At 41.8% G+C, this 27,771-nt stretch overlaps 1 protein-coding gene across 1 annotated transcript; it reads left to right on the forward strand.

The window, feature by feature from the left end:
• Nucleotides 1-3,811: 3,811 nt before the first annotated feature.
• Nucleotides 3,812-9,233, forward strand: LOC6503444 (acetylcholine receptor subunit alpha-like 2). The gene is made up of 7 exons (XM_001967459.3): nt 3,812-4,665; nt 5,594-5,748; nt 5,854-6,034; nt 6,861-7,020; nt 7,174-7,759; nt 7,933-8,134; nt 8,888-9,233. Exons 1-7 carry the CDS (start codon nt 4,441-4,443, stop codon nt 9,080-9,082), a joined length of 1,704 nt encoding a protein of 567 aa, XP_001967495.1. The 5' UTR covers nt 3,812-4,440; the 3' UTR covers nt 9,083-9,233.
• The last annotated feature ends 18,538 nt before the right edge of the window (nt 9,234-27,771 follow it).

Here is a 27,771-nt window from a genome sequence, read left to right on the forward strand (position 1 = left end):
ATGGGCGTGTAATGCCCCACCATTTTCAACACGACTTGTCACCACCGCTCATCATAAAACTGGTATCTCCATTAATTGACCGACCCGAGAGCAGGATTCCAAGGATCCACGCCCAGAAGGGGCTACCGCCAGCTTTGATTTTCCTCTGCTTTGACCTTTATTTTTGTAACATGGTTTCCTTTTTTTTTCGTGACGCGGTTCACGCGAAAATGCCATTAAATTGATGGGTCGCCGGAGTTAGCACGATTCACAGTCGACGAAAACAATTAAAAACGTTATAAAAATGTTATATGCAGGTTGGTAGCCGGTCGGTAGTCAGTCAGTCGGCTGTTGGCGCTTGTCGCTCCTCGATATGGACAGTGCTGATAAAAGCAAACGGCACTTAAACGTGTCAACAATGGGCACGACAAGCGCAGCAGCCTCGAATTGATGAACAAAGGACTCTGCCGGCACCAAATATTGCCCCTTCTTCCCTGAATTCAGTCACTGGCCCATGGCCCCTATTCTGTCAAATTTTTTTCCGACTGCCCCGCGCTAGGAGAGGGTTGCGCGGAACAGATTTTCGCAATCAGTTTTATGTTGTTCAAGTGGCAGGCAAGCGCTCATTGTGATTGGCCTGCCATGGTCAAAAAACAAGCCACCAATCTCACATATACCAGTGCACGTGCTGCACAGAGAAAAATGATTTTTAGGAGTTGAAAAGTGTTTATTTAAAGCTTCAATCAGCTAGAACCAGTAAAGCTTTTCAGCTTTAACATTAATTAGTCTATAAAAAATCGGAAATAAAATATATTGGAACTATAAAATACATCTAAAATTATGCTAACTATTAATTCGGGATCTGAAATTTGTAAATCCCTTTTACTATCTAGTTCTGAACTTTCTTTTGGGAACATGACCCTGTTAAGTAAAACATAAACATTACCTATCTTAGCCATACAACCTCTTATTTGTTATGTTTTCCCGGTGCTGGAACATACATACCACTCTGTCTGAATGGTGGGGGCAGATTCCCCCCCACACACACCCATGCATGATGTTGAGGCACCAAACAGTTTTGCAATTAATTTCTGGCCAAAAGCAGGAAAACGCTTGTTGTTGCCGCTGCTGTGGTTGCCATAAAAGTTAGATAAATTGTACGAGTATAGACAAAAACTTTCGATCACGCAGCTACGCACGCATTTTATGGTGGGGCTGGATGTTGGATGTCGGAGGTCGGGGTCGGGGTCGATACCGGGTCTCTGGTCGCGGCTTTGTCAGATTTGAAGTGGCAAGCCAAAAACCAAGAGCAAGCCAAGTGGAGCGACTGCCGATTATTTATAGTTGAGAAACTTTTGTCATTTACGTTCGAAAATTTAAATTTTAATTGAGTTTTCTTGCAATCAGGAAGTAGAACTAAAAGTGGACTAGAGCCGGGAAAGGGTCAGGAGTCAGGTCGTGGAGCCACATAGTTGTTGGTCGGGGAGTCGAAAAGTCAGGTGTCGGTCCGAACTTTGGCCTGGCTGGCTGATAGGGCTTTGTTATCAGAAATGTTTTGTTAACTTTTCCCCTTGTGCCGTTTACTGAAATGGGGTTGAAACTACACAGGATTACCTGAAATTTTAATTTATAAAATTAGCGAATAAATTTCCATGTTTTCGGCCACCTTGATTGACTCAGTAGGGTATGTTGAAGTCAATTCCCTAGCTTTTCATTTAGTTTTCGCTGTTAAGTGCACAAAACAAAACTTTTCCTGCTGTTCTTGTTAAAAGACCGCACTACCAAAACCAACAAAATACAAAAAGAAAAAAATATATATAAAAAACATAAAATAAATATAAATACTGAGCTGAAATAGTATAAGGGAAATAAAAATAAAAGTTTGAGTTGCAAACAAGCTAAAAATGGTTGTTTGCCATTGAGGGAAACGATTGTTGTTGTAATTTTGATTGCTTTGTTATTTGCAGGAGTGTGTGTGTGTGTGGCAAGTGTGGGTAGCAATAAAACATGAGGATCCTTCCACATACCATACTCCCTCAACATTCCACGTTCTACTCCGCCCCCATTTTGGTTTCAAACATGTGTAGACCCTGACTGACAGAATAGGTTGGCTTATGAAAGCAATAACAGGGCGAACAGTGACTGGCTAACAGTATCAGCAGCTCATTCAAATGAGGCTCAAACAAAGGAAATAAATAAAAAAGGGTGGCCACAAAAACAGCAATAAAGCAGCTAATAGACTAGATTAAAGTTGTCTCGGCAGCAGGCGCATAAATTGCTCATTGAATGTTGTTTGGCCGAAATGCTTAGCCAAAATCGCTGATGCTACCAAATTGGACTAGCCCGGAAAAAAGAGCGTCCAAATATGCCTTCAATGGCCGTAAGCCATAAAACACACGCGGCTCAATGGCGGCACAGCCAAATGACAGAGTTCATGTATCATTATGGCCTCACCAGCCAGTAGCCTGTAGCGAGGACTTAGGACCCCAAAAAGTGACCACCAAGAGGACAAAATCCCAATCCCAAAACCAAATTTGAGGGAGAAGCTGCTGAAGCAAAAGTTTGTCCAACCAAGCGCCGGTTTTGCCCACAAATCTCACTCACAGCATACAAATCGAAGCGGAAACCTTTTGAATTGATAGCAGGACATAATTGATGGCGCTGAAAAATACGGAAAACTTTGTGAATTTCAATTAACGAGCGAGCAGCAAAAAACGCTACCAAATTCAATCATATTCCGTAATTAAATTACATCAACGAGGGAGATAGTCAAAGCCCTTTCCCGGGAATAATGTAAACTGAGATGGTTGTCAACGGAGCGAGGACATTACTGGGAGTATGCATTGGGGGGGAGGGTATCCAGTCGGCCGATACCGAGTATCTATGTATATCTGTAGCTGTAGCTGTGAGTGAGGCAAAAAAGCAAAACCACAGAAACAACTCAAAATCGCAATATGACACATATGTGAACAGACGTAGCAAAATACCAAACGAAACGAAAACCAAAAACCGAACCAAACCAAAAACCCCACCCAAGCATAACTAGACCCAGCATTGCAACGTTAAGCATGTAAAGTGCACAAGTGCTGATAGGTGTATGGTATGGTATGTATGTATGTATGTATGTGTTATTGTGGGTGTAAGTGTATGTGTGTGTATGGGTGTGTGTATGCTCTGGGCATGCTGCATGTTAACGTAGATTTTAACGAATGTTGACAATTACGAAAAATTTGGTTTCTGGTTAAACGAAATGTGCCAAGGATGAGGGGTCCAACGGGGCGTATGAGTGTTTGCTAAATGTGCAGCGGTATATGTGTAAACATGTACATTGTGCCTCTGTGTGTGTGTGTGTGTGTCTGTATGGGTGAAGTTTTCCTTTTGCGTAAGTGTTCTGGGAGTATTTGTGGGGCAATATTTTTTTGGGCTGTGGCTCGTTTGGAATCACAGGAGAGAGAGCCCCAAAAAAAGGAAAAAAAAAAATATATATATATATATATATATTTGAAGCTACGACCGAAGAGCGCCAAAAAGTTGTTCTGAAGTTGTAATGGAGTCCGTGGGATTACCCGTTCGAAGAGCGAGAGAGCTCCTCAGAGATCCATTCCAGGAGGTAAATGGCTGAAAGAGATTTGCGAGAACCAGTGTCTAGGGCTTGGCTAAGGATGCTGTGTGTAACAGGACACTCTCTGAGTCTCCCTCTCTTGGGGAGAGATGGGCTTTTTTTGGAGAAAACTGGGTAACCGGCGAAGCGCAGGCGCTGCGCAGCATCTGCGTCGGGAAGTCGTCGGCTACAAAGCTACAAAATGAGGCTGGAGCCGCCGACAGAGGTCCTGGCCAGGCTACAAAAACAAAACGGGCTTCAGTACGATTCCTGTGAATATCTATGCAGGACAACACGGAGCATCAAGAGCCGGACTGTGGCAGAATCCAAAAAATCACGTAAAAATCAGAGCTTTTCTAAAAGTTAACAATTGGTGGATCCTAGAGACAAACAACAGAAATTTTTCGAATTTTTTTCAAGAAAAATACAAAAGTGTTTTAAAAATATCGTTAGTTAAAATAATATTTGAAGTATTAAAAACAAAATCAGCTGCATGGGCGCAGCCTGAAGCTTGCAGCAACAGCGGTTTCAGCTGCTGCGTCGAGTGCGCCGACTCGAGACTCGGCCAGCGACTTGGAGACTCGTAAACACTTTTAGGCCATGTTCTAAACCCGCTCTGTACCTGCTACCCCGCCGCCTCACCCAAGTCCCGGTACGAAACGCTCCGAACTGCGTCAGAGAAGACTCCTGCCGCTGCCGCTGCTGCTGCTTTTCGCCCAGAGTCTGAGCCAGCCAGGCAGAAAGGTAAACAAAAACCTGTGCGCGTGTTTGTATCAATAAAACACCGGCCGCCGTCAAGGCCTTCGTCCTGCTGACTTCGTCCTATCCTCCGTGCATCCTCATAGCGCCGTGACGTCACCATGGCTGGGTGTGCCGCCTACGCCCACTTATGGCGGCACTGCAAGTTGCTGTGCCTCCTCCTGGTCCTGCTCCTGCTCTGTGAGACTGTGCAGGCCAATCCCGATGCCAAGCGCCTCTACGATGATCTGCTGAGCAACTACAACCGTCTCATCCGGCCCGTGAGCAATAATACGGACACTGTGCTGGTCAAGTTGGGTCTCCGACTGTCGCAGCTTATCGATTTGGTAAGTAAATTACCCAGAGGTCTCGAGTTTTTGGGGGGGAATTAATTAATGCAATTGACCAAGTCCTGGGGTTCTGTGGCAGAATTTTTAATTAAGCTCCGCGCAGACCGCGTTTCGCTACATTTGCTGCCAGAAAAAGTTGCCAGAGAAAGTTTCCATGGCCCGTAAATAAAAAATGCCAAACAGTAAACAGCAACAAATGAGCCGCGCCGAAATCTATGACGCCATAATTAGAACCCCCACTCCCACGGCCAGTTAAGAGGGTGAGGGGTTGCGAATCCACAACATTTAAGTGGCATATTTCAATTCGCAGCATCGACTTTATTTCTGTCAGCACTGGTTACACCACCCCGCCCTGGCTGCAGATGAATAGCTCGCATTTCTCAAAACTTCTGGCAAACGGGGAGCACTAGATTTTTATACAATTTTGCTTCAACATTTCATTACACGAGTGGGACCATCTACATAGAAGGAGGGTCTGGTAGTGGGGTCTGGGAACTGCGAACTGGAAGGGATAGCATAATGTTGTCTGCGCTTACTTAAAGTTCCCGGGCACAAGTCATTTGTCAGCCAGGCCAGGCCGGGACGGGCGAACTGCAATTCCGGCGGACTGCAGAGAAGCCACTTTGGGTGGTGACGCCACCAAAAGGCTTAAAAGGTAATAAAACAAGCCAAAAAGGGAGAAACCCAGAGACCCGTAAGCTGACAGCAAAAAGCACATTAACCGGGCGACGGCGAGAGAGAAGTGCAAATGATATAAGAAACCACAGGAGAAAAAAAATAGATAGAATGAATAAAATGCAAATCCTTCTTGATGCATGGCTGGGCCTTAGTCTCTGAACGTCAAATCCTTTTATTTACCCCGCTCTCCATTGCGGGTTGTATGAAATTTTTTTGTGTGTATGCCCATGACCGTTTTATTTTCCAGAATCTCAAAGATCAAATTCTAACGACCAACGTGTGGCTGGAGCATGAGTGGCAGGATCATAAATTCAAATGGGATCCCTCGGAGTATGGCGGTGTCACAGAACTTTATGTTCCCTCTGAGCATATCTGGCTACCGGATATTGTACTCTACAACAAGTTAGTAAATAAATTTCGTCTTTATTAAATATATTAAAATATAGTATGGTCTTAAAAGATATTATTTATTATTAAATAATAATTTAAAATATTATCGTATTCAAGTGCCGATGGTGAGTATGTGGTTACCACGATGACCAAAGCCATTCTCCACTACACTGGCAAAGTGGTCTGGACCCCGCCGGCCATCTTCAAGTCCAGCTGCGAGATTGATGTCCGGTACTTTCCGTTCGATCAGCAGACTTGCTTCATGAAGTTCGGCTCCTGGACTTATGACGGAGATCAGGTGAGTGATGGCTTCGCCGCCTTCTGCCGGCTGTCGGTAATCAGCCAGCCAGTTGGCTCTGTTGGCTCTGAGACAAATGGGCGGGGCCAAGAATTTATGGGCCACCATTTATCTGTGGGATGGGAGACGGGGACGGGGAAGAGATGGGACTTACACGCCTAAGACGCCGTGAGAACATCGAAAAGGCGTCGTCGGCATCGCGCAGATTAAAATGTGAGAAATAGTAAAAGTGTAATTGAAACTTGTCTAACCATAGCACACACACTTGGAACAGAGCCTCAGTCTCCAGGACACTCACACACACAGTGGAGTGTCGCTGTCATAAAAATGCGCGGCCATAAATTAAGACCGAGTGCGACTCCCGCCAAACCAAGCTGCTTCCGTTTCCGCTGACCCTTTGCAGTCTACGAACAAGAGGCAGGTTGAAAGTACACTTTGGAAAAAATATAGAAATTTTAGGAGAAGGATATTAAAAGAAAATAAAACTTGTATAGATACTTAGACTAGATTCATGACTACTACGAATCTCCACGAAATTTAGAGCCAAAGTCTGCAATTAAAGTTTTAAACTCTTTTTAGAAAAAAGAGCTCAACGCATTTTCTTTTGTGTAAAGAACCATTTTAGGGCGGGCCAAAAAACAGGGCTTTTTCACCGGCCGTTTGTCAACGCATTTAAATTCTGCCACTCTTTTAACGACTGCACTTGAATGCCCGGCAAGTTGGGGCTTCTTCAGGGAACTGACACGGCCGAAACGCCCATTGCCTCTGGGCCTTAAAGGGGATTCGCTTTAACGGCTCCATCAACGGGGCTTTTCCCATTTCGCAGATCGATTTGAAGCACATCAACCAGAAGAACGACAAGGACAACAAGGTGGAGATTGGCATAGACCTGCGCGAGTACTATCCCAGTGTGGAGTGGGATATTCTGGGGGTGCCGGCGGAGCGGCACGAGAAGTACTATCCGTGCTGCGCCGAGCCGTATCCGGGTGAGTTTAGTGGAGTTTAATGCTTCTCATCGCCGGCCCTTTCGCGAAAGCTCTACCCAAACTCATCCCCTGAAAACCTTTTTTCCCCCCATTTTCTTCCCTTACTGTTTTTGCACTTTGGATTTTATGTGGCCTGCTGGATGGCTTCTTCAGATATATTTTTCAACATCACCCTGAGGCGGAAGACGCTGTTCTACACGGTCAACCTGATTATCCCATGCGTGGGCATCTCCTACCTGTCGGTCTTAGTTTTCTACTTGCCAGCTGATTCCGGGGAGAAGATCGCCCTCTGCATCAGCATCCTTCTGTCGCAGACCATGTTCTTCTTGCTGATATCGGAAATTATACCTTCGACTTCGCTGGCTCTGCCCCTCCTGGGAAAATATCTCCTCTTCACCATGTTGTTGGTCGGCCTGAGCGTCGTCATTACGATTATCATATTAAACATTCACTATCGAAAGCCGAGCACCCACAAAATGCGGCCCTGGATACGGGCCTTCTTCATCAAGAGGCTGCCCAAGCTGCTGCTGATGCGTGTGCCCAAGGATTTGTTGCGGGATTTGGCGGCCAACAAGATCAACTACGGCCTCAAGTTCAGCAAAACAAAGTTCGGACAGGCCCTGATGGACGAGATGCAAATGAACTCTGGCGGCTCCAGTCCGGACTCCCTGCGAAGGATGCAGGGACGCATGGGGGCAGGAGGATGCAATGGCATGCACATGACTACGGCAACAAATCGGTAAGTTCGGTAAAAAAAATATATAATAAATATATAAATATAAATATATAAAAAAATATTAAAAGGATAAAATAAATATAAGAGTATATGCAACATGCATCTCTCGCCCGTGAGATTCTTGGCATATCCTGTCCCTCACAGATGTACGATGATATGTCATATCCTTTTTACAGATTTAGCGGCCTGGTGGGTGCCCTGGGTGGCGGCCTGAGCACTCTGAGCGGCTACAACGGACTACCGTCGGTGCTTTCCGGATTGGACGACTCTTTGAGCGATGTGGCCGCACGCAAAAAGTATCCTTTCGAACTGGAGAAGGCCATTCACAACGTCATGTTCATACAGCATCACATGCAGCGGCAGGACGAGTTCAATGCGGTGAGTCCGGCAGCTGATTGAATTTTTAATTGGAAATTCCGTTTGTCCGTTGGTGTTTCGGCGGAGAAAGAAAACCGCAAAAAGCGGTTCTTTTTCCAGTCTGTCCAGGATCCTGTGGTCCATTGACCGATGTCCTCTGTCTGATGCCACTGGCCACTCAGTGTATCTCTCATCTTTGCGGCCGGACTAGCTTTCTTTTGTCGACTTATTTAAGCTCTTGGCATTTTTGCACTTTAAGACAATCGTCGTCCGGCAAATCCACTTTTAATTGCTTTTGTTCAATTGACTGGCAATTGGCATAGCCCTCAGCTCGCATTTCGCCCTGGACCCACCCGGCAATCGAGCAATCCACCCACACCGTCGCCGCCGATTCATCTCTTCATCAGGGAACTGAGCAACTGAGCCAAAAAAAAAAAACGTTTCAATCAAACCCAAAATGCTCTTTGTTGTGTGATTGCGGAGTCTGTGGGCTCTGCCAGCTGAGCCCGGCTGCCTTTGTTTTGCTTTTCAGCCATTTATTTTTTCGGGCTTTGCTTTGTCGGAGCTGCGATTTCGCCTTTTGATTGATAACCGAACTGATGCCGGGCATAAGTAGATTAAGCGGAGTGCTTAATGAAACCCAATCGCTCAGAGTGTGCGAGGTGGGGCTTAAAGCGCAATTAACCGATGCTGTATGCGGGCCGCAAATTGAAGAGCCTTTAAGAGGTCAAAAGTTCAGCATTATATTTAAAACATTTTAATTTCATCCTTTAGGAGGACCAAGATTGGGGCTTCGTGGCCATGGTCATGGATCGGCTGTTCCTCTGGCTATTCATGATCGCATCCTTGGTGGGCACTTTTGTAATCCTGGGCGAGGCGCCTTCGCTGTACGACGACACCAAGGCCATTGATGTTCAGCTATCCGATGTTGCCAAGCAAATCTACAATCTAACCGAGAAGAAGAATTAAATTCAAGAAAACATAAACCTAAGACAATTTCTCCTAGTTTAATGCACTGTTTCAGCAAAATAGATGTGAGTGAAAATTAAAATTAAAACCAAAAAGCGATATAATAAAAACGTTGGCCCAAAAGCAGCCAAGCAAAATGCTAAAATGCAAAGCGGTTATTTTACTCTACCTCTGCTCTACCCCACTACAGCCCACTTTCACTTCCAGTCCGCATTTTTGATGCACATACTCGTATCCTGGCGGAAAAGTGCATGCCAGGAAGGTTAAAGCTAAAATTATTACAAGAAAAATGCTATGGAAAATATTCGTACTCGTACGTAAGAGGATGCCAACGGCTTTGCCTTCTCCTTTTTCCCACCTCCCTCGGGCTCCTGTCAAAACTATTTGCCAAGCATGTGTATCCAACAGCCAGCTGCTGCTTTGGCTGCTTTTGCCATGAGACCGAGTATGCCTGGCCTTTTATTTGATAACTGGAAAATTAACCTTTTGAAAATGCTGGAAATGTGCAAGCAACGGATGCCAGCTCACGAGAAAGACTACAAGGCACCAGGCACCCGGCACCAAGGACCTAGCAAACCCATGTTGCGAAAAGTTATAGCTTGATAATATAGGGTATATGGTATGCATGAAAAACCAGTATAATCGTCGAGTTAAGGCCTTGCTCGGAAGCTATAATTTCAATGGTTAGATAAACAAATAAAATGAAATATTTTATGCTGGCTAAGTTTTCATTTCAAATTAAATGATTGTGAGTGAATAAATCTCTAAAATACATCTGATTTGAAATACATCGAGTGTTATTTTAGATTATAATCCCATTAAGCAATTTAAATACATTTAGATGAAACCAAAGAGCGATGAATATATATTACTAATAAAAGCTGCAAAAATTCAAATTGATTGAAATTGATTAAGCGGAAAAATTATATATAATTGCAGTAAATTTGGCATTTATTATACTCATTTATAAAGTGATTTTTATGTTTTAAGTGGCTATATAAATTATCCATATGCTTAATTACTTTCTGTACATTTTTGGATGTAAGGAAGCTTAAAAGTTTTAAATAAAACCCCCCTATTAAAAGAGAGAGCAAGGCTCATTTTGGTTTCTTAAAATCGCGGTGGTGAAACCCCATCAAAGGAAAGGAAAAAGAAGCCCCAAGGCTGGATCCGCCCTATGTGGAAACCTAATCCAGCCAAAACAATTTTTCACCACTCTTCCAGTTGTGAGCTGCAGGCATCCATTCTGGCTGACTGCCTTAAAGTATGCGGCAATCAAAAAATGTCTGCAAAACTATTTGCTACAACTGCAAAACTATTTCTATACAAATGTCACAATTTCTTTTTCGTCGTACATACAGAATAGAATTTCTTTCCTTTCTGCCAGCTGGCTGTTTGTGAATGTCATTCAAATTGATGGGGAACAGAGTGGCAGGCCAGCCGCAGAGCAGCACGCCCTCAGCCCCCAGCCTCCCATTTTGCCCCTTTTTCAAAGTAGGGGGGCGGCTCGTAGTAGTAGGTGGGGGCTGTCAATGTCAGTTTGCGCAAAGCAATTGCAATTTCTTACTGCTGCAACAAAAGAAACGAAGCAGTGTGATGAGCATGAGCTGGCTCAGCTCAACAAGTCCCGCACTTTGGGAGCGAATCGCCGGAGGATGTGCTGTTTACGCCACACAAGGATGTAGAGGTGGATGTGAGTATGTATTTTTGCATATATTTTGCATACATTCGCCACTATCGGGAATCACTTTACGCACACACTCGCTCCCGCCATTCCGTCACTCAGTGAGTCAGTCAGTCATCCATTCATTCATTTCTTCTCCTTGGGTTTGGTTCCGCTCCCTTGTCATGTTGACAAGTTCAATATGCTGCCAGTATTCAACCAGCCGCCCCCACCTCTGGTGGGTCTTTCATATCCCACCCACTTCCCCCTGCGGACTGAATGACTTTGCCAGCTTGTCGCTTTTCGCTTTTCCATATGTGATTGTGTGAGTGCGTGTGCATCATTTTCGCTACTTCCCGTCTACTTTTCACAGTTCAGCGAGCTGCTGCTGACGCTCCCTTTTGTTTTTTGTTGCCATTTTCCATTCTATATCTTTTTTTTTACCATTTTTTCGCATTTTCCTTAGCTCCAATTTAAATTCATATTATTTGTGCTTCGCATATGAAAAATACAGCAAGGCATACGCAGCGGGAAAAACAAGCAGGAAGTCACATTTATGTGTCAGTCGAATGCTCTGCAACAGCATACAGCGAGGTCCATAAAAGGACGACTTCTGGGCATAGAAAAGATCTCAATGCATCTGCTATTCAGAAGGAATGAGAGCTTCTTTACGCCACTTCAACATTGACTAACAAATGTCATTTTTCTTGCTATAAGAACCCTAGAAATATATCTTTTCAAAAGTCTATAAGGATATCAAAATCCAGAAACATAATTCCTCGAGTAATAAACGTAAAACTTTTGCTTATTCATAAGCCCATGCAAAGTGTTACACGATTTTCTTATAATTAAAATTTAATTTAAAACCAATGTCCGAAAAATTGACAAATCCTCTCTGGTACGACACCGATACTTTTGAATAACCAGAAACTTTACGGTAGGAGTTGTTGGGAATGTTACATCCTTCCCTCAAACCAAATATTTCATTCATCTACTCACAAAGGAAAAATTTTGTTACATTTAGTGTATACAGCAATTTATGAAAAATATTTCCCAATCCCACAATATTTTTTCATATTTTTTGCTTACACATGCACACATTTTCGGAAAATATACATTCGAGCTTTAAAAGATTTTATTTGTATTTCCAATTGGAGATTTTTCACTCACTCTTTTTTTTTTTGAGCTGTTACATTTTATTTATATTTCATTTTTGCGCTGCTCACGTATAATTCATAGCATACTTTTTGGCATGCAATTTTATTTCCCGCTGACAGCAGACTTTGCCATTCGTTTGATTTAGCATTTATTTATGTCGTCTGACAAATTCAATTCGATTTCGCAGAATGCAAAATATTGGGGGCACACGGCTGGATGAAATGATTACGGAGCTATGATGCACTGGCTATTTTGTGCACTTAATATTCAATTTCTGCATCGGTCAGGCTCGAGTTTTTCACAATAATCTGAAATTTTTTGCTGGTTTTATTCTGTATTTCTCGGCTTCGTTATGGCCCAGTCACTCTTATATAATTAACGTTAGCGGAGTGGCATCCTTTCAGGATGCAACTGGCCACGCCCCGTTTCAGTGCCCTGAAAACGATTAGGGCCGCGTGTCACTTGTCTTATTTTATCGCAAAAACAATTTGTCGTCGCCTGTGGCTGCCGACTTGCGGCAGAAGTTGCTCTGACAGCGTTTTCCGTCTTTGGTGGCAAATTTTATAAACGATTTATAAAAGTCATTGCCGCAGTAGTTGGAACGGCAAGGAAGCTGAGAAGCAAACTCAAGCACAAACTCAATTCGTTGACATGTGAAAACTTTGCACGCTTTCATTTATTTATGAATTGTTCGCTCGTAAAGTTGCAGCACACTCACACACGTACACTCAGATCACATCCAATTAGCATATTAAATTAAATAAATATTAAACTAACTGCCACAGGCTCCCTAACCCCAGACCTCCGACCACCGACCCCCATTCCCCGACAGGCACAAACCCCATTCACCCACACGTTCCACATCACTCATACGCCGTGCAGTCCAACGATGTCAATACTTAGAGTGATCAACCCCCCCTTCCACCAGCCACCCAGCAGACACACCCCTTACATGTATACGGCAACTAAACTGTCATGCAGTTAGTCATTCACTCATCAAACAATCCCCATACCGCCCACTCAACATCCTGCCCCAACCTTCGAGGCCACTCTCCATGGATTAGATGCCGGCGGCTTTTACGAGTCCTCTGCCCGGCCGGCTGGTCTGCTCATAATTTATGCCACTCATCTTAATAATTTTGGGCGCAAAACTTCAACTACGAGTACATGTAACAGCAGCAGGAGCACCAAAGACCAAAAACCAAAAACGTAGAGACTACCGACAGGCAGGAACACCGGCAGGAGCAGCACCAGCAGCAGCAGGCAACCCAAATATTTTAAACATTTACTTAGCCAACATGAAAGCTTTCGGCAAGTGGGCCAGGAACGGGATGGTGCAGCGGGGGCAACAACTGTGGAAAGTTGAACAGGGGGCGGCAAGCTGAATGACCCTTTGATCTAGTTCCATTCGCAAATTGATTCTCTTTATCAACTTTCATCTTTTTTGCTTGATATTCTGGTTGAATTTTGGATAAAACTTTTAATTTCTTTATTAAAAATGAATTCTTTTTTAATAAAGTTTTAGGGATCTCTTTAATAAGATATATAATCTATTTAGTATTTGGTCTAATGGGTTAACTTCTATTAGATCTTAAAAGAAACATCATTTCACTAATTAATATAAAAAATATAGATCAGTGAGAACCATTGGAACAAAAAATACAAAGTATCCTCCCATTAGTTCTTTGTAACTTTCGTTTCTGGTTCAGTTCCGATCACATCGTTCATTATCCAGCCCTGAAGGCAGGTGCTTATACCTTTCACTGGGCATGTTTCATCAGCATCGTCATCTTCTTGTCACACAGCATCTTTTACATTACAAAATACACACAAACACACACCCACACTCGGCGGCAGCCATTTTCCCCCATTTGCTGTTTGTTTTAGTGCCAATGTAGCATAGTTTTATGCATATCCAAGTAGTCCTATGTGCAACGTCTTTGTTATGGAATAACTTCATGTGGGCGGCCCTCGGTTTGCATGTAAGTGTTCAGGGGGTCATCAAGGAGCAGAGGACTCGCCATATGCCAAGCCTCGCTTTTGGGCGAAATTTACTTCATGTCCTTTCCTCCGGCCACCTAGAGTTTCTAAAACTGGTAAGCTTATTTAGAATACCCAGAAATAAAAGAATATACTAAAGATTAAATTGTTTACGCTAGAGAAAGTGGGAGTTGAATATTTCTATCTGAGACGTTTTTTTACAATAATTATAATAACAGATTCTCTCTCACTACAAATCGCATAGGACATTTCTGACATACCTTTGCCGTTAAACCTATTTAGAAGGATAGATAACTTACTTAAAGTCAAAGTATAACACCCCTAAAATCTTTAAATACTTTTAAGCATCCCAACCAGAACTAGTTTCTAAAAGTCATTGATGCTACAAATTGATCAATTTCAAGTGGGCAACTTTCACTGACTCAGGCTAAGCGAATGACTTCAGGTGTCATTAAAAAGGCACTTGCAGCCATTAGACTTACATTTGGCCCAACCTACTCGCCCAAACAATCACACGTACACCGGATGCACTGCAAACAACCTTCGAAAGCCGCCAGTGGCAGCACTTTGCCCAAATCCAATTAACTTGAACGGCAACCAACACACGGGCCCACGCCCATACACCTACACGAACACAGTCTTACCCTCCAGGACCTTGTTGCAACACAGCTTCCCATTGAAAATGCTGCAACGAACCCCGGCGGGCCTTTGTCGGGATAGCTAAGTAACTACAACAACGTCTAAGGATCGAGCTAGCCCCTCATGGAAATCCCTTTTTGCCTTGGATGTACTGGGAGAAATTCATTCAAGCGATTTCCATACTGATATTATCAAAATTATGTAATTTAATTGCAAAAAAGGATATCTAAAATCTATAATCTATATCATCCTCCAATCTTTTGAATTTTTAAATTATTTTAGAACATTGTTAATTAGTTGTAGCTCTAAGATCTTGGTACGATAATAATATTATGTTTATTATACACATTATTTAATTAATATGCTATTACCCAGAAGTATTTTCCTAATAGTCCTTGATACCCCACTTTTTCTTTCTGTGCTCCCTTTTTTTTGCAACTGTCGCGACAGTTGCATGTCGTTGGCTTCGTCTCTTGTTTGCACTGCAGATATTATAAACATTTTTCGAGCTTTTGCATATTTTAAGGCGTTGCTGCCATTACTCAAGTGAAGCCAAAATGACTTAGGTGACAGAGCAGAGACAACAGCAATAGCAACACGGGCTGCAACAAGAGCGGGCGGCACAATGGAGCATTACAAATATCCTTTTGAGGCAGCTGCCGGCTGCTGAGGCCAATGTCGCATAATAAAGCGAGAGGCATTCTTCATTCAGGGATGCACCCTTGGTACATATACATCCCCGAACCCCTCCAAGGGGTAACCGCCACCACACCTACACCCACCACCCACTGTCTCCTGATCTCTCGTTCCAGACAAAGCCTTGCAGTTGAATGAGTGACTTTCACAACCAGGAGCCGGGCATTGGGTAGCGTACAAACTGGGTCATGTTTACAATTAACTTTTTGGCCTCAGTACAGAGCTTCCATTTGCAGCCACAACCGCAGCCTGAGCCGCAGCCTCAGCTTCAGCTTCAGCCCCGGTCTCCGCACCAGGATCCGAATCCGAATCTGCCTCATCCAGCATGCAAAAAGGACTCGGTGTTCGCGTTGGCTTAGCGTGTTTTCCGTTTCGCCTGCCTAATGGCTTGTGACCCACAACCCAAATAAAAAAAAATGTGAAATAAGAAAAATGGGCTACCAAAAATAAAGGGGCGAAATATACTTGAATGTCTCGGAGTATATTTATCCTTGAATGATTCCTGCATTCACCAGATCGCCGCAAAGAGTTTTGGTAGAGTAATGAGAATTTTGCCGGCAAGCCAGCCAGCCAACTAGTCTCCTTCAAACATTATTAAGTGGTAATTTTCATTTGTAATGAGTCTTAACTGCCGCCACCCAATCCGCGGTCTCAGCTTTCCCAATGCATTATGCAAGTCCTCAAACAATTGGCCTGATTAAAATATCCTTGTCGGCTAAGAAGCGGCGGGTCGCGAGTCTTTGGCGCCTTCTGTGTGTGCGGCCCCGAAACCTCGAGCCGCCAAACCACAAAGCTGTCAGCGCCGATTTTAATAAGCCTAATTAATAGCACTTGGCATAAAGGCATATTTTGCACAATGCACTCGAAACTCCATTATGTGAAGTTAAGTCGATAAATTGTTGAGAGAAAACAAAAGTTTTAAAAACATGACTCTTCATTGAGCACGTTATAGCCAATTTATTTCCCTCATCAAAAATCGATATAAAATATTTTATGACCGATCTCTTGATGAGTTCCTAATTATCCTTTATTATTGTTGACCAACTAATAAATGGATCTGTCTAATCACCAGCAATAAATTCCGATTAAACTCCTTCCTAGTTTCCAAAAGCATTTCCTTCGCTTTCATTATATCCCAAAAATTTCAATGCATAATTTCAAAGAGTTTGCACCTTTTGTTGATATTCGCCTGGGAGAGTTTTTGTTTTGCTGGGATGTGTTTCGTTTTGTTTACTTTGGGCCGAGTTAGGTCGGTTGGTTGTTCGGTTTGTTTGCGGATTGGGAACAGGCAGCAGGCAACCAGGCTTGAAATTATGCTTCCTGTAATTTGACATGCAGACAAAACCATTTAACACCCCGATGCCTGCATTGTTCTGGCTTCTCACTCTGTGGTCATCGACGAGCATGGCTCTGGCTGGTATTTCTGTTATTGAATACTTAAAGCCAGCAAAAGGGATAATGAACAACGAATTGAAAGTGCATCCTTCTTTACGCTTTATACTCTGGCATTGGTGATTAAAAACTCATTAGTACTCAATACTTTTTGCTTGGTAATAGCTGAGGCAAAATTAATGCTTTTGCCATGCATTGCTGGGACTTAAAGGACTCGTATTTTTCCCGGCTTCTAATTAACTTTTATTACAGTTTATTGTTGCATGGTAGAAGGAACCGTTTTCATATTTTAATTATGTTTAAGTGTCATGATTTTTAATTGTAAATTATGGCCCAACACAAAAATAACATAAACCGGCAAGCTGCGACGCTGCCAGGACAACAACAAAGCCACCGAGTGTCCTGAGCCAAGCATTTGGTCAGTGGAAATTTCTCAGATAGCTGGAACAGAGGCGTCCCTTTAAAGGGGATTCATTAAAATCATCTTTCAAACTCAATTCATTACGCCCATTCCTAGGCTCATTTCGCCTGTTCCTTGCAAATAAATAAAAAAAACTCTCAAAAAACCTCATACCTTTAAAGATTACCCATTTTCATTAGTTTATCTTTCGGCTGAGTGGTGCATCCTTTTGAGGGCGCCACTGCAACGCGATGCTTAGCAACCACAGGACAACAGTCAAACCTCAGACCCAAAATGCGAAACCTAAGCCAAGCAAGCCACCAGCACCGCGACCGTGTCAGTGTGGCTGCTCTTAGCTCATCCTTTATCCTTAGAGCGGAGCCCTTTCGCCCATACCCATGCCATAATTATGCGCTTGAGGGCTTGATTATGATGGCGCTTGGCTGACAACGATGATTACGTAGCCGCTCTGTTGTTTGTTCATTAATAAGTGCAACAAAAACGCGTCGGCTACCGCCCATCCCTCGGCTACCCATACCATCGCATTGTCCTTACCACACACACTCACACTTACACACACGTAGTATGAATCGGGCAGAGAACACTCACATTCACACACTTTGTCATCAGCGTTTTGCAGTTGTTATGCCCTTTTATGCGGGACTTGTCACTTACACGCAAAATTTAGCAAAAGCTCCTGCGATAGCGAGGTGTTGTCGTTGCCGTTGCCGTTGCCGTTGTTCTTGACTCAACCCGCATTTGTGTGCATGTCCTTTGATAGTGCATGTGCCGCATGCATGTCTGCGATGGTGTGTGTGTGGGGGAGTCTCTTAGTCGCACTATTCAGACGCGCTCAAATTTCATATTTTGCAACTTGATAGCTCATTACGCTGACACTTGATTGTTGCACGTACACATCCAAGAAGTTCAAGCTTCCCCCGGAGATGGTGCTATAAACAGTGATGGCATCGTCTTGGATACATTCTGGATACAGTCTTTAAAAATATATTATTTTAGACATAGATACTACTTCTATACTGATTGACACTTCATACTATAGAATTTTATGGAACAAACTATTGCATAAATTCTAACTTTTAAACTTAGACGTTAAAACTTACCACTTTCTGGAATATAACACTTTCATTTAAATCGATTAACGTAGCACCTCTAGTGGAACTGCCTTGGCTTGCCAATATATTACCAAATTTAAGCGTTTAAGTGTTATTGCGCTCACACGTACTACGTAGTACACACAGGAACTCACTCCGGCGATGACAAGAACCTTTTCGGGAAGTTTTCCTGCATTGGCAACGACATTAAAAATCCATTTAGCGCCAAGCTCACTGCACCAAAATCAACAACAACAGCAAGGGCAATTGAGGGGGAAAGCCAGAACTAAAGCTCATCATGATGGGGCCCAAAGACAACACCCCCGTGGTCCTTCGACAACCCCTCGCTAATAACCCGTTGAGTGTCTGACGACGTGGCTCTTGTCACGAAGACAACGTCGAGTTTATTGAGTTAGTTTCTTCCAAAAAGAAATCTGTTAACCAAAAGCGAGTGCGGTGAACTAACAAATTGTTCCGGACACTTTGTCACATTTTCTGCCAAGTGCGGGAATTGGAAATTGGAATTTTTTAGCCATCAGCAGAACGGAGCACAAATACTATGGTCAGCTGGAATCGCTTTAGTCCTGCGACTGCCTTTACTTAGGTAATTAAGCGATTCGAGGACACGCCCATGCAGCAAGTCCTGGTGCTAATGCTCCTGTCGCTGATTAGGCGCAATTAACATGCTCCACGCACAATGCTGGCCATATCAGTGCATCACGCCCACTGGGATAAGCATTCCGTAAAAAGGGGGCGGAACAAGGACACCATCTGCCAGGCAGAGAAGGATAACTCCCCATGGCTCTGTCCCTTTGCAGTTCACAAAAGCTAATCAAGTGGTTTAATTGGAAAGCCAAACTCGGATTTAATTGTCACTCGCATCGATAAAAGAAAGCTCTGATAATGCTGGCCTTGCATGTCCTTCCAGAAAGGATCGTTAAAACTATTTTAATATAGAGTTTATTTTTAAGTACCATATACATTTTAATGAATACTTGGCGTGATAAGGAGACATTTTTTAATAGTTCATCATATTCCTTGGAGTAGAAGTATTAAGAGTTTTCACTGAAAAGTTTTGAGTTTTTCTTTTCAAATCTTTTGCTTTAAAATATTTATTTACTCATTTTCATAAAATATCCCTTGACCACAATATAGTTTTTAACTATTTCCCTAGAAAATTTGTCTGAAATTTCAATAAAATTCGTCAAACAAATATCAAAAACTTTCGAGAAGCCACACGTTCCTCAAACGGAATACATTTTTGTGCAAACTTGACCATCAATCCAATATTTACCTCCTAATGCAGAACGTATGCTAATACATTTTCCACTTAGAAACAGGTACAGGATTCAATAGAGATGATTGCAGCAAGTTGTGAAATCAGAGCTCTTCAAGTCAACCGCCTCAGTATTTACAAAACTTTCGTTCGTACCTGCACTCGGGTCTATCGAATTTCAAGGAATTCTAGATGCTGCATTTATTTTGTTTTCAAACCAAATACAAAGGCGAAATAGGGAAAATATATTGGAGAGGAGGAAAGCTTACTTTTAAAACTTAATTTATATGCACACAAACGCACACACAAAAGCCAACACAGACAGCTGGACAAACCAAAGGATTCAACTTACAGAAGAGGGAATTTCCCCAAAAAAATAAGAACAGTAAAGAACAGCAGCAGTAGCTCCAACAGAAGGACGAAGTTACCCCAATCCCTGGGAATCAGACCCACCAAGCCACCCATCCATCCACCCACTCAACCCCCCCAGGCGCTTGGACAGCACTTTGTTATATTTTTCTGCAATTTTCAATTTATTTCAATTTTTTGGCGCTTTTATAGTTTCAGTAGCAGCCCGCTGCCGCAGTTTCTGTTTGTGGAGGGTGCGTGACATGGCTTGTCTTTGCTTAAAAATTTATACTGCGCAGCCAAACAAATTTATGGCTTGACAATACGTATAAAAACGGGGTCGCCATGCTGCCCGTGGCCTCTTGTCCTCTGTCCCCAGTCTCCATGTTAGGTGTCAAAGTTGAGCACGCAAAAAAAACGTAAAATTCTGAAGTTTTTAAGTGTAAAAACTACGAAATACTCATGTGATAGAGCTTATATTTGCCTTTAAAATATGGGCTATCAATATTCTTATTTATATACCCCCTAATTTTTTATGACATGATATTGTAAATTAAAATTTAAAAAGATTAAACCATTTTATTAAGAAATAAAATAAAAATAAAATATAAAATGATGCGACTATAAAAAAAATAATTTCATGCATTTTGGTTCGTTGTGGCACAGAGGAGGCAACAAAAAATGGAAAGTGGAGAATATCTCAAGGCGAAAATAAATATCGGTCGGACATCCAGTTGACACATGAGTGCCCTACAGTTGACTCTGTTTTGGGACTGGCAGGACCACCAGGACCCTCGAAGACTGTTTACTACGCTGCTTTGCATAATTTGATTTACTGAATCCAGCATCGAATGCTGCTTGAATATTCAGAAAGCGTCTGACCATGGCTCATTATATTGTTTGTGCGCACAATTAGTGGCCGGCTAAGTCAAACAAATTATCATAATAAGCGACAAATATTAACAGGGAGTGCAGCCTGCAAATTGGATTGCATAAAGAACTGAATTGTACACTTGATCCATGGCGGAGGCATCAAGCATGCAACAATAAATCGAGGAATAGTGCTGACAACAATGACGCCAAAGCAAAGAGGCAAACTCATTACAAATTACTGCATTAATTTCAACTCGAGCGATACAAATGGAGCGTCGGGCGAGCGGAAAAAAGTGAAAAGGAGAAAAGGTGCCAGGAGGCAGCCACTCGAGTTGCAGCTTTGTTCACTGAAAATGCAATTAAACAACGAAGGACACGCAGACGGGAAAGGACGAGCATCTAGTGCAGCAGCAGAAGACTCGTAATTCAATAAGGAATATATTAGAGAGACAGGGATCTGACACCAACAGTAGCATGTGGAGGCTGATTTAATTCAGAGGATTTTTACCCATCATATTAGAAATTATGAGTTATGACATATTACATATTTCATATCCTAGTTAATTAAATTATACTTGAAGGACATACTCCATCAAATTAAAAGTTAATCCCATTTTGTTACAAATTGATTTTAACTCCTATTTTTAAAAAATGCTTAAACTGTTCTTAAAAAAGAAATGCCAAGAAAAGAAGGAAGCCATTTCTCTGCCATGGGACAATCGTGGGCGGTTAAGGGTTAAGGCGTCGGACAGCTGTTTCCACTGATTAATTGCCCAAACGCAAGACATGCAAATTAAATTAGCCAATAAACGGCGGGCGGCCCGCCACCATAACGAAACGAAGCGAAATGGATACAGACCGTACCGTGAAAGTGCCAACTTCGAAAATTCGTTTTCTTCGCGTTTTTTTTTTTTGGCGCCGTAACCCCTTTCATTTTATTTTATGTTATTCTTTGTTTTTGGCAAAAGGTTACACAGCATTAAAAACAAATGAAGCCCTAATGGACTTCGAATGCAGTCAAGGGGAAGGATAGCAAAGGCATCGGACAGAAAGGCGAACAAAGGACAAGGTCTGCTTTGGTGGCCGGTGTTGAGCCAGTTTTGGACCGTGCCCTGGCCCTGGCCAGGCACAAATAATTGGCTTAATTTTTAATTGACGCGAAATTAATAGCCTCTGCCAGTGGCCGGGGCAAGGGGCCGAAATTGAAGCACACGGCCACCAAAGTCCTCAGTACCATGATAAATGAAAGGAGCGAGGGTTTACCCAAAATTCTGGCCAAAAACGTTTTGACCAAGGAAATACTCTAAGATGAGGATACCAAAATCAAGATATACACATTCCCTAAATGTTTTTAATAAAAAATTTGAAACATATATTTGATAAACATTTATTATTAAAGTTTCACACCTTCTGCTGTTATTTAAATATCTATTTTCTATTAAGAAATCCAGAAAAGATGTTTGTATATTTTAATGTCAAAACTTTCTTTGAAACTCTAACAAATGCTTTTCAAAATTATTCTCATCCCGAGATGCACTCGAGAATTAAATACAAATTAAGGTTGGAACGTGCAGAGTTGTTGCCTTAGTTGTTATACCCCCGTTGGGTTCTCCATTTATATTGCATAAAAATTGAAAAACTTCAGTCGAAGTTGGAGCTGCGCGGAGCCGTTCAAACTAAAGTTAAGTTGAGTTTGGCTCATTAGCGTTTTTGGTCAAAATTATTAATAGCCCGGCCTCCTCACCTGGCCGGAGCGTGAGTGCAATTAAGCAGCTGTTAAATTTAATTAAGCGCCAGCTTGCCAGCCACTCCCCTGCTCAAAGCACCACTCTCTCTAAGCCTTTGCCACGTCTTGGCCTTAATCACAGCCCACGCTAATCAGCATACGTGGGTGTGAGTGTGTAAGGGCAGGTGTTTAGGAAGGGGCTACGAAGTGCTTGTGGGAAGAAAGGTGTCTGTCAGTTAGTTAGTCAGCCTGCCCGTGTGTTGGGATAAACTTTTCAACTTTCGCGCGGCGCAAATGTTAAGCGTGAAACTTTCGCCCCTCAACAACTTCGACATGAAAAGGGGCGCCTAGGATTTGGGCGCCGGCTCGAAAAAAACTTTTCGCATAACGGAAACGGAAATACACGTCAAGTGTGTGGACAGGTGGGTCTCTGCCTCTTCCTGTATCTGTGCTAGTATTTTTTGTACTCTGCAAAGGTAGCAAAACAAGCCGAAACAACTATTTATTTAACTGCCAACAGTTTTGGGGTGTAGGCTCATCAGGAATCATCATAAAAACAGAGCTCCAGGCCCAAAGTTTAATTAGTCGTTGGTGCAGATTTATTTGGGTTACTGCCTGAAATATTATGAAATTTCTTTGATTGTACAAATATAATAAAGAAAGGTTGATTATGTTTCCCAGGAAACTAATGGCAGAATTATTAATGACTCTCAACATAAGAGTAATCAGATTAGTTTCCGCATTTCCTCCGACACAGCCATTTAAGATTCGACTACTTTTGCTTTAGTAATTTTTAAGGTTTCTCCTTCTTTCTTAGAATTGCACAAAATAATTTACAATTTTAATTAATTTTTGTGATTTCGTTTCCAATTTATCTCCCCTTTCAATCCGCATGGCTTAACCAATTTATGTGATTGCTTAACACGATTTCATTTTCAGTTTCTAAAAGCGCCGGATAGGTTTCCCAACCCTAATGTATTTTCAGGCCACCACCGTCACAGTCATATATTACCTTGGCCCATACCCATTGCCACGCCCCCTTTGTCACGCCTTAATGTGTAAATTGTTACGCCCGCTAATGCATTTATCCTTGACAAGAGACAAGTAGAAAGAATACACATAAAAGACATCCCAAAAAATAAGCGAAGGGAAATACGGAATCAGCATCAGAGGAGCCACTTAAATATATAGTTGATATATATTTTACATACACGAAATTGGGTTTTAACTGTATTTCGAGGACAGGCAGACAACCACAGAACGTGTGGTAGGGAGGGGTGGGGGATGAAAGGTCCTTCCCAGGGAGGGGTGGATTGGGACAGGCAACTGAGCCTCTTGAAGCGGCTGAGCAATTTCATTTTACAACCACTCGTTGTACTTTTTTTTCTTCCTTTTTTTCTGTTGTTGGCCCTGTTGTTGCTCTTGCATTGCGCCATTTAATGTAAATCGTAAATTTAAAATGTCATGTAAAACGGTGGGTGGTGGGGCGGTGTGGTTCCTGGGCAAAGGCGGAGGAGGAGTGGCAGGAGCACTTGACAGCGCCGGAGCCTCCACTTAAGCGACAAAAAAACACCAAAAGACAAAAGCGAAAAAAGTGCAAGAGGAGATGGCCAAGGAGCCCAGTGAAAAATGTTATTAAAAGCAGTCGGCTCTGACTGTTCCTCTAGCAGGACAATGCCAAAGTCGAGAAGAGTCTTCAATCAAGCATGTTTCCAAATTAAATCTTATAGGATCAGGAAAAATATTAAAAATGTTTCGACTTTTTTTAGAAACTTTTAAAAATAGCCAATGAAAAATAAAAAGTCATTGAAAAGAAACTCATGAATTGTAGTATTTTGTTATTTGACCATAAAATTGTAAGGATAATAGAGACATTTTATTAGTATGATGCACTCTAAAAATGGATCATAAATAATTTTCCACAATTTTCAAAAGTACTATCTAGTTTCAAATAAAGTTTCAAACAGTTAAATACTTTGCCATGCAAAGGACAGAAAGGGGCGTGTCCTGTCCTTTACCCGACTAAGCTTTTGTTGCTTTTAATAGAATTTTTATGAACTTAAGTAAAGTCGTGTCCAAATCCCACGCAGATTACACACGCACACACACTCCCGTCTGGAGAGATGAGAGACTTTCCGACTTACGCAACAGCAAAAAGCTTTCAAAAAGGCTAAGACCGCCCATCGACCATATCGAGAGGGAGGGTATGGAAAAGGGGAGGCCATGGGGGAGTGGCAGGACGAGTGCGAGTGCGTAAAATGACAGTTAATCGTGACCACGTACCAGGACTATTAATAAAAGCGTCTTTAGACCTACATTTTGTGGACATTTCGTTGCCATTTCGACTGCACAACAATGAAGCCAAAGTAGAAGAAGCACAACTTTGGCGCATCATTAATTTCACGCACTGTACAACTGTCGAGCCCCATTCGTTTCCCTTACCGCAACATAGACAAAAGCCATGTGCAGCTGAAAAAAAAGGCAAACAAAAAAAGAAAACATCACCATCGAACAAAAACAAAAATAAAGAACTCGCAAAAGACAAACTTAATAACAACAAAATGGCCTTTGTGGCCTCCGGTTTGGGACTGGGTCACACAGATACACGCTCCTGCCAACTCGCGGTCACTCACACTGCCAAACACACACACACAGTCACACACTCACGTCTTTGCCAAAGGCAGCAATTTTGTAATTTATCATTGCACAAATACATCCACTCACCCATATGCTTGCCGGGCCGGACCGAGTCGGCTTTGTTCTAACTGAAATGAACTTTAGAGTCGAAAAGGACCCGACTTAACTACACATTTAAACCCACCAATGACCCCAACAAATCAAGCTCACTGGCAAATAAAGATTAACGGCAAACAAAATATATTAAGTTGGCTGATGCTGTTTTAAAGGACTTCAGTTTTAAGTGGTTCCTAAGGATATGTTTTTAACAAAAACATTTCAGTTTATTTGTAAATGCTTTAATAAATTATGGACTATAAAAAATATATATAAGAAATAATATGTATATCTCTCATAAAAATACAAATCTAAAAAGGTAAATATCTTAACGTTTATGTATAAATTAAATTTTCCCAATTGATTTATTTTCTTTATCCATATCAAACCTTTTTAACCAATTATGGGTTAAACAGAGCCCAAACCATTACTAACAATCATTTAAAACTGACACTTAAATCGCCTAAAGCGATTCTTTGGAAAAGGACACACACAGACCGACAAAACCGACAAAAACAGACTACGAATTGTTTTATAATTAAATAAATAAGCAAACCGAAAATGAACAAAGCCATTACTGTGGTCTCAATCCAGCCATCCGCCAAATCAGCCGCACAAATATATATATTCCCGTTGGCATATCAAAGTCATTCGCACATCGACCACGCCCCTTTTTAAAACTCTAATTGACGTGCCTTTGGTCAAATGTAGCAATTCTATGGTTTTGTTATATCTTTTTTCCTGTCACGGCGCCGGACACGGTGACACACGAGTGCATTCCAAGTGTATTTGTGGGAAAGTGTCTGGAAATGTACTGAGAATTTAAAATTGTAAATATTTTAATATTTTTTCATATATTTTTTAGAAAAAAGATTATTAGAGAAACTAATAGAAGATATTTTTAAATGAATATTATTTTCCACTTAAGTTCGTTGAGCCTATGTATTATATAGAGATTTTAATACTGACTAATCTATATTCATTTGCAAACCTTTTATTTTTCTGTGTGAAATAGTGCACAAGTGAGTATTGGTTAGTTGCTTGGCCAAACTTAGCATCGCACGTGCTTCTGCCGAACTCTTGGCTTGGCTCAAGTCAATCTTGGCCTGGCCAGAACTGCTGGCTTCGGCTGCCTTGCCCGCTTTGGATGCACTTTACACTGTGCTTCCTTTGCAGCAGTTTAGTTTATGGTTTTGATTTCCGTTGCGCAACTCGTTTTTTAATTAGCTGCCAGGGACATTACCCGCTCCACTCTCTCCTTTTCGCTTTCGCTTCTGGCCGCGGTGTAATTGACCGTGTAAACTGGGCTTAAGTCACTTAACAGTCTCTTAACACATGCAGCTCGAAGGGTCGGACGTAAAAAAAAAAAAATAAAAAGAGACGCTGGTCGTGACCCGAAAATCTTCTTCTTTTCGAAGGGATAGAAGGTTGGACAATTTGCATATTGTTTTGTGCTTTGCTGAACTTTAGCTTGTGCCCGAAAATGTGTTGCATACTTTGCGGCCTTATGTAAATGCCATCACAGTGGGCACTAAATAAAAGGATGACCGCTGTTTAAAATAAGAAATATATTTAATTAAATAATAGATTTAGATAAAACCTGAAACTAACAAAAAAAGTAAAAGTGATTCATTTTTTGACTTTTCTATACTTTAAAATATGTATATTAACCATCTATAGCTTTTTAAATACGTTTTCATTATGTAAGTAATATACTTTTAGTAAAATCCACCCTTCACTGTACCAGAATTTTTCATAGAAAACAGGACCCAGGACAAGTTTGCCGCTCTGCATGGCAAACAAATAGAAATTAACATGACATACTTCGTCCGGGTCGCAGCTTCTTAGCTCAGCTGGTGTCGGGAGTGGATTCAGATCCACGAAAATCCGTTCCTGATGCTGATGATGCCAAAGAAGGAAGAGAACAAGGACGAGCACAGGCCCGAGGAAGTGTAAACGGAAGAGGCGGTGGCTCCTTGCCACGCATGTGACGCACTGACACCAACGAAACTGGCAGCAGCAGCAGCAACAACAATAAAGACAGCGACAAACATGCACAGCGGGGCACGGCCCGTAGAAAATATGAAAAATGTAAAACAAAAATCTGGCAAAAACTTTTCTAATTTAAAACTGCCAACAAAAAAAAAGAATGCCAAAAATAAAATAAAGTACAGCAAGGAAACTCGGCAAACGACATTAAGATAGAGGGTTGGGTGGCAACACGGAATCCTTAAGCAAATCTTAATAATATCTGGATCACGCTTTTTTCTCGAAAGTCCATAAAAGTCCTGGATAGACAGAAAAATATTAAATCTTAGACATAAAACAATTTGGCAATAAAAATATAAAATTTATTAATACTTAAAAAATATAGGACATGTTTAAGAAAAATAAAAATAACAGAAAGTCTTTTTTAGGCAAGTATGTGTATGTTTTTAAAATATTCTTCCCATCATAAAACTTTTATTTTGGTTCCTTAAATCTCTTAAAAACTTTTAATTTCCTGTAGAGTGTTTAAGTTTCGAAGATTTAAATGAAAGAAGTACCTCCTTTTTTCCCTGGCTCTTTTCATCATCAACACGCTTTATAGAATGTTAACCCTCCTCCTTGCCAGTCAAAGTGCTCACCAAATTATGTCTGTTGACAGTGCTGGAGTGAAAGTCTTTCGCTCC

This window comes from Drosophila ananassae, chromosome 2L (assembly GCF_017639315.1).
Source record: "Drosophila ananassae strain 14024-0371.13 chromosome 2L, ASM1763931v2, whole genome shotgun sequence".
NCBI classification, from domain to species: domain Eukaryota; kingdom Metazoa; phylum Arthropoda; class Insecta; order Diptera; family Drosophilidae; genus Drosophila; species Drosophila ananassae.